Below are 7,570 nucleotides of genomic sequence, written 5' to 3'. Positions count from 1 at the left end.
GAACCCCCCCCACACACACACACACACACACAACTGAGGCTGGAGAAGCAGGTGTGTGTCTGGATGGTAAGCAAGCCTCCTTCCTGGGCCAGGCTACCTTGATGACCAGCCTCCGGTCCCCTCCACCATGGTTGTCTCCTAGCCCCTGGCCTGTCAGGAGCAGCCCCAGGACAGCGGAACACAGGCGGGGGCAGCCAGAACACATAGGCATACCCTGGGGGTGACAAGGGGCTCCCTGCAAAGGGGGCAAGGACAGACTGGGCAGGCACAGGTAGTACCAGGACCCTGCAAGAGTCTGGTGTTGGGGAAGGGCAGCAACTGGGGGTGTCACAAGGGGGCCACAGAGCTCCATTTCCCCCTGATCCCTGTCCTCACCCCACTTTTCAGAAGGAAAAGACCCCAGGGGCCCCCACAGGATCCTGCTTCTCAGGGGCTGCCTCAATGGCTCTAGTCCAGTCAGCCCATCTCCAGATGGTGGGGAGTCCTGCCTTGTGTCTCTGCACCCTCATCCTACCCTGTGCTGCCACCTGCCCACCTCTGTGACCCTTCTCCAAGCAGCCCTGCTGCTCTCCCTGAGATATGGAAGGGGGTCCCAATGGCCCACGGGAGGGCTCTCCCTGTAGCACAAATGCAAGAAGGGGGGCTCTCTCTGCAGCTGTCACGCAAAGGCATTGTCCTGAGCCTTCTGGAGGGCTCGATGTACAGGGTGCCTGTTCCTGGGGCTCCAGGCCCAGCAGCTTCCTTCAAGACCAAGGCTCCATAGGACTGACAGCAGGACCCTGGTCCAGCCCACAGATGCTCCATCAGTGAGTGGCTGGCCACCCAGCCCACCCCTGCAACTTGGGATACTGGCTGGGCACTGCTCATCACTCCTGGCCCAGGCTCCTGGGAAGTAATTGCAGGGACACGGGCTGGGTGACAGGACACCTGGTGACAAGCCGACCATTTCAGAAAGGTCCTGCCAGGAGAAGCTGCCACGCCCAGTGCAGAGGTGACTTCCCACCTGGCACAGCACACAGGGGGTATGTGCGTCTGGTGCTGGTGGTCCCAGTTCCGAGAGTCCCTGGGGAGGGTGCCTACCGAGCCTGGGCCTGTGGGGGTAATGGTGCAGGCTGGCTACTTGAGTACGGAGTTGGGGGGCTTGCGACACAGCAGCGGATACCAGGTGGGGGGGGCCTCCGCGCCTGGGAAAGAGTACATGTGGCCGCCCTCCCCCCTCGCAGCTCCCGTTGAGATAAGGGCACTGCACGGGGAGGGGTGAGTGGGGAGGGGCTGGCCCTCGCTTTGTTTTGTCTGGTGGTCTAGTGGGTCACAAGTCCTGGGCTGCCCGATCCGAGGGGTATACGCGGGGCGGTGCTCCTAGGGGCTCTGCTCAGTGTGTGAGGAGGGTTACGGCCAGAGGCCCCTGCCACTGTCCTGGGTGGGAGAAGAGGGCTCACCCAGGAGGGAGTGCGGTGTGCCCAGGCTGCCCTCCCTTCCCTCTCCCTCCGAGGCCAGGCCCAGTCCCAGGGCCCCGCCCGCGGGAGGACACCGGCCGCCCCGCCCCGCCCCGCCCCGCCCCTGCGCACTGGGCATGCCCGCGCCGCCCAGGCTGCTTCCGGAGCCCGACCCCGCCGCCCGCGGCCCGGCACCATGGAGCGCATCGAGGAGGCGGCCGTGGGCCCCTGCGCAGCCTCCCCTTACCTGCGGCCTCTCACGATGCGTTACCGCCAGGTGAGCCGCGGGTCCGCCCCGCCCCAGAGAGGCTCCCCCAGCCCCCGCAGAGGGGTCAGCCCACATAGGACCCGCCCGCAGAAAGGCTTAGCCCCGCACAGGCCCCGCCCCTAGCGAGGCGCCGCCATCAAAAGGGGCGCCCCCCCCACCCGAGGGGTCGGTCTATAGATAACGGCCCCGCACCCCGCCACCCTAGCAGGAGCGGGGATCAACCCGTAGACTGACGCGGTAGAAGGCTCCGCTCACAGGAGGAAGCCCCGCCCACAAACAGGCCCTGCCCCGTGGTGGCCCCGCCCACAAACAAGTCCTGCCCCGTGATGGCCCCGCCCACAAACAGGCCCTGCCCCGTGATGGCCCCGCCCCCAGGAGGGGGGTCAGCCTCTAGACACTCCGCCCACAGAGCCTCCTCTGGTGGCTCCTCCCACATAAGGAACCTGCCCACGTGCAGAAAGCCCCGCCCACCCACAGAGGCCCACCCTCAGCTTGGGACTCTGTCCCTACTCACCACCCGGCCTGGAAGGTCTTGGAGAGACACTTGGGGACCTCATCACCCTGAGGGGTCTCCCACCCTCTGTAGCCCCTCTGTCTCTTTGTGGTGGGACTTCTGGGCTGCCCAGATAGTGTGGAGGAGCCCAGTGCTGGAGGGAACCCTCTTAAGGTGCCCCACCCTCTCTCAGGGAGACTGACTGGGTGGCTGATGTCTGCCCTCCTCCTTGCTCAGCCTGGCTGTCTCTCCTTGGCTGTCCACTGCCTGGCGCCCAGAGCCTGGTGTCCTGGCCCCTGTCCTGAGAGAGGCCCAGCACCCCACTTCCCTATAAGAGGCCTTGCTGGGGCGGGGGGTGGGGGCAGGGCAGTACAGGTTAGCAGCACAGGTCTAGGACAGAAAGGGTGTCAGTGCGGGCCACATGGGGACCTCTTCCTAGCCTGGGGTGGGACTGCCTATTGGTGGCTACAGCCCTCCCAAGGCTCTGGGCTTGGGCAGCGGAAGGCCTGGGCCCCCCTAACTGCTCAGTTTGCTTGTGTGGGCAGTGGAAGGCCAAGGCCACTCTGAGCCAATGGATGTGGTGCTGGCTGCACCTAGAGCCCCCATGAGGGGAGATGCAGCAGATGGACTGGAGGCATGGGGGGTGTGGGGGGGTGCAGCCTCAGCTGGCCTCTCTGTTCCGAGCTCAGAGTCCCCTGCTCCTGATCGAGGGTTCTGGCCTGCAAGGACACACTCCCCACCCAGGGAGGTGGCAGGGAGGGTCTGTCCAGAGTGGCCCCTGACCAGTGCTCGGGCAGGCTGGGGCTTGCCTCTCGCCGGCCTCCTGGACAGCCTGGCCAACACGCAGGACATGGGCCCTTCTTCCCCTTGGAAACCAGGCCACTACCCTGGAGACACCACCTTCCTGCCTGTAGGCCACCCTGTCCAAACACCCTCCCTCACTTCTAGGACCCACCTCCTCCTCCAGGAAGCCCTCCAGCAGCTGCCACATGGACCCTCTCTCTGCAGCCAGGGCAGCGGGTGTGTGTCCCTTCACACTGGGGCAGGGCACCCATGCAGGGCCAGAGGAGTGGCAGAGGGCCAGCTTAGGCCCAAGCTAAGCCTGAGGTGTTCAGCAGGCATTCTGAGCCGCTACCCACCAGCTCCAGCTCCTGGCTGTCCGAGGGCCAGCGTGTCCAGCTAAGGGAGCAGTTGGTGGGGATGCACAGGACTACAGGCCCAGGAGGGTGACTGGTCACTATCATGAATGTCTGGGACTCTAGTGCCACCTCTTGGGCTTGGAGTAGTGCCACCCGCAGGCCCCCCCTCCCCCCCAGCCCTGTGAAGGCCCCCATCCAAGCCTGGGTCTTGCGTGCAGGGGCATGTTACCTCACATTATTGATGTTGCCACCCAGCCAGGGGGCTCAGTCTCCCTGGTCAGGGTGAGAGCAGGGGGCTGTCCTAGGCCTTGACTGCCCCCTGCCCCCCGCCCCTTGCAGAATGGCATCCAGAAGTCATGGGACTTCATGAAGACACACGACAGGTGAGGCCTGGCTGGAACTGAGTCGCCACGGCTGCTCCCCTTCCCCCAGGGGTCAGCCAAGTCTTGGGGCTGAGCAGACGCCCCCTGACCATCTGGGGGTGGCCTAGCAGGGGCTTTAGGTCCCATCTGTCACCCACTGCCACCACCAACCAGATAGGCTATGCCCACAGTTGAATGAGGCCCTGAGCAGGGGTGCACTTTCCCCTGCCTGAGTCCCCCACCCCACAGTGTGGCTGTCCTGCTGTTCAACACCTCTCAGCGTAGCCTGGTGCTGGTGAGGCAGTTCCGGCCAGGTGAGCCCAGCAGGAGGGAGGGGGCAGGTGATCCCAGTGGGCAGGGGCAGTGGAGCCCAGGGGACAGGGGAGGCCTGGCCAGCAGGGGGGTGGCAACCAGGTGAGCTCAGCGGGCGCAGGGCGGGGGGCATCCCAGGAGAGCCTTGACAAATCCACCCTCTGGCCAGCTGTGTATGCAGGCGAGGTGGAGCGCCACTTCCCAGGAGCTCTGGCTGTGGGGCAGGATGCCCCCCGGGCACTGCCCAGCCTGCCTGGCTCTGTGGGAGTGACCCACGAGCTGTGTGCAGGGCTAGTGGACCGGCCAGGACTATCGCTGGAGGAGGCAGCGTGTGAGGAGGTGTGGGAGGAGTGTGGCTACCGCCTGGTACCCTCAGCCCTGCGCCGAGTGGCCACCTACAAGTGAGTGTCCCCCCTTCTCTCCACCTGGAAAGGGGTGGCCTTGGTCTCCTCCATAGGGTGAAGACAGCCCTGAGAATCCTGGGCTACCCTGGGGGGCAATGGTGGCTGGGCAGACAGCTGCTGCCTTTGGGGCGGTGGAGGCAGAAGTGGGGGTTCAGACTTGCCTGAGAGGAGGACGGCATTCCTCCCCAGACCTGCAGCTGGGCCATCGTCTTCCCAGCACAGAGGACATTGGGGTGGCACCCAGTCCAGCTGCAGAGACTCTGGGATGGTCCCTGACCGCAGTGCCATCTGGGGCACCAGGAGAGTGTCACAGAGTCCCCCACACTGGGAGCTCCTGGCCCAGGTTGCCTCCTAGGTCACTGTCCCCACTCAGGGCCCCCTTCCCCGCAGGCCCAGGGTCTCCCTGTGGTGACCTGGCTCTAGGAAGGTGACCAGCCCTGGGTCCCTGTGTGCACCACCTTCTGTGTGGGCTGAGCTCCCCACATGCTGAAGGTGGGCAGCTCAGGACAGGCCTGACCAGTCAATGAGGGCAGGGATGGCTGGTGGAGTAGCCCGCCAGAAGGCTTGGCCTCGCCCCAGTGCTGGCCACATACAGAGATCCTGAGCTTGACCTCGGAGATGACCATGACCCCAGGGTGTGGCAGCCATGAAGGGTTCTGGGCAGTGACCACTTCCTTTAGTCCTTAGAGAATGTGCTGGACAAGATAGGTTTCATAGCCGGGACAGCTGTGCCTGCGGGTCGAGTGGACACATGGCACTCACGTGCCACCCTTACGGGGACAAGGCCAGGAAGGCCCAGGCGCTGTGTGATGTCATCGGCAGAGGACCTTGCTGAGCGCCGGCAGCAGAGCCCAGTGGTCAGTGCCAGAGGCCACGCCCAGCCCTTTCTCAAGCGGTGTTGGTGAAAGTGGCTGGAAGCCCACAAACCCTGCTCCATCAAAGGCGGGCCGGCGGAAGGGGCCTCAGGAAGGCTCTGCAGGGCAGGGGCAGGCCGAGGAAGCAGCTGGGCAAGGTCAGCCTGGGTGGGCCCAGCCAGAGTGCAGGCTGGGTGCTGTGCTGTGCGTCCGGCCAAGGGTAGCTCCAGCCTCAGGCTGGGAACTTGCTAGCCTGAGCTCCCACCCCGCCAGCCTCTGTTCGGCCCCTTGTCAGGCTCCATCTCAGCCAGTGGCCCCCAGTCTCTCCTGCTTGTCCCTGCCAGCCCCCAGCCCCTGCCCACCAGGGAGTGGCCCCAGCTGCCTGGACCCGGCTTCCTGCAGACCCTACCCATTATGGGGGTCCCTTGGATGAAGGGGCCGGGCTGTCCTCTCTGCCAGATGGGTGGACCCCACTCAGCTCAGTCTCAGAGGTTGCGCCCTCCTCCCACTGCCTGCTCCTCTCCAGGGCCGGCGTGGGAGTGACCTGCTCCAGCCAGACCATGTTCTACGCTGAGGTGACCAACAGCCAGCGGCAGGGCCCAGGCGGGGGCCTGGAGAAGGAAGGCGAGCTCATCCAGGTGGTGCACCTGCCTCTGCAGGGTGCCCAGGCCTTCGCAGAGGACCCGGCTGTGCCTAAGACGCTGGGTGTCCTTTTCGGCATCTCTTGGTTCCTCAGCCATGTGGCACCTGGCCTGGGGCCCCCATAATGGGTGGGGTCTGTCAGGTGGGTTGGCCTGGGGACCCAATAAAACTATGTTGGCCAGCCATGTCCACCTTTTCCAGGCTGGAGGGGGGATGTTGAGCACTCCCAGGGGGCTGCCCAGGTGCCGGGAGTGGCTGCAGCCCAGCCGCCAGGTGGGTAGTGGTTGCGTGGTGGCCAAGCCAACCTTCAGGTGAGCTGGGACTCTCTGGCCAGGCTGCAATCCCTCCCAGGGTCCTTGGGTGCGGGGGGACAGGCGTCTGACATCACAGGTAGGCTCTCTGTCCATGAAGCACCCAGGGGCACTTCCCCAACGCCAGCTGAGACCCCACTGAGTACCAGCTTTGGGGGTTGCTGTGGGCAGCACTGTGAGGGCAGGGGTCTGGTGTCAGGACCCTACAGACTTCGTGGAGGGAGGGCCAAGCAGACTTGGAGCGCAGGGACCCTCTGTCATCCCTCCTTGCCCCTAGTGCCCTGACCAGGGGGTTCTGAGCCAGGAGGTGCTGCTCCCATGGGTGGGGGTGGGATGGAGCCGTGCTGCACCTGCCCAGTGACCCTCCCCAGACCCCACTTTCCTCAGGGCACCTTGGGCTGAGGCTGACTGCTACACCCTTGTCCTTTCCCTGATGACCTCGGCTGACCCAGGCCGAGTGTGGTGTCCTAGGTTCCTCCCTCCTGTGGGGGGGGGTGCACCAAGAGGCACCCAGCTGCCCCACCTGTATGCAAATGCACAGGTAACATGAGCATGGGTGGGCATCCCTGCAGAGCAGGGGCTTCAGCTGCCCAGTGGGGATGGGGGAGCCAGAACCTCAGCTCCATGCAGGTGGGGGGCTGGACAGTCGCTGACCCTGCCCCCCACCCGCCCTTGGTCAGCAGCCCAGCCTAATGGAGCTGGCATCGATTCCCCGGGCGCTGGGGGCGGTAACCGGAAACCCCCCTCTGGCTGCTATATTTAGCACCTGCATCACCAGCGGAAGCCCAGCTTGCTCCAGCACCCCGTGCCTGCCAGCCTGGGCACCCCAGACATGCCCCCCAGTGCCCTGGCCCTCAGGCTAAGGACACCCCAAGTCCTCAGGGGCAGCTGGAAGTGGGTAGGAATGTGCCCTGAGGCTTCAAGCCCCAGCTGGCATGGGGTTCAGGCCCACACCTGCCCCCCTGGGTCTGTGCCCCCCCCCCCCCCCGTGTCTGCTCCTGCCTCTAGCTGCACATGGCCTGACAGGCTGACAAGGACACACCAGGCTCTCCCCAGCTTTGCAGGGCTGAGGTCTTGCTATGCTCCTGAGGGCAGGCCAGCAGAGGGCTGCTGGAAGGCTGTCTGCCACGGGATGGGACCCTGGGGTGTGGGTTCTGGGGTGCTAGGATGTGGGTGCTGGTTTCAGGGGTGTTGGGATGGGAAGATTCTGAGATGAGGGGTGCTGGATTGGGATGTGGGTGCTGGGATGAGGGTTGCTGGAAGGTGGTGTTAGAATGAGGGGTGTTGGGATGTGGGGTACTGGGATGAGGTGTGCTGGGATAAGGGGTGCTAGGATGAGGGGTACTGGG

General features: G+C 65.0%; 1 protein-coding gene across 2 annotated transcripts; it reads left to right on the top strand.

Annotated features, from left to right (window-relative positions):
* The first annotated feature begins 1,554 nt into the window (after positions 1-1,554).
* NUDT14 (nudix hydrolase 14) lies at positions 1,555-6,091 on the top strand. Of its 2 annotated transcripts, XR_009547241.1 has the most exons (6): positions 1,555-1,713; positions 3,676-3,719; positions 3,948-4,012; positions 4,180-4,411; positions 5,095-5,271; positions 5,795-5,924. XR_009547241.1 is itself a non-coding variant. In XM_007518413.3 (5 exons), the coding sequence occupies exons 1-5, from the start codon at positions 1,633-1,635 to the stop codon at positions 6,033-6,035; spliced, it is 663 nt and encodes a 220-aa protein (XP_007518475.1). In that variant the 5' UTR covers positions 1,556-1,632; the 3' UTR covers positions 6,036-6,091. The 2 variants fall into 2 exon arrangements, 1 of the variants encoding a protein (XP_007518475.1); XM_007518413.3 differs by lacking the exon at positions 5,095-5,271 and having other exon boundaries at positions 1,556-1,713; positions 5,795-6,091.
* The last annotated feature ends 1,479 nt before the right edge of the window (positions 6,092-7,570 follow it).

The sequence above is a fragment of the Erinaceus europaeus genome, chromosome 22 (genome assembly GCF_950295315.1).
Source record: "Erinaceus europaeus chromosome 22, mEriEur2.1, whole genome shotgun sequence".
Taxonomy (NCBI): domain Eukaryota; kingdom Metazoa; phylum Chordata; class Mammalia; order Eulipotyphla; family Erinaceidae; genus Erinaceus; species Erinaceus europaeus.
Note: the sequence above shows the minus strand (reverse complement) of the source record. Positions and strands in the feature narration are given on the sequence as shown.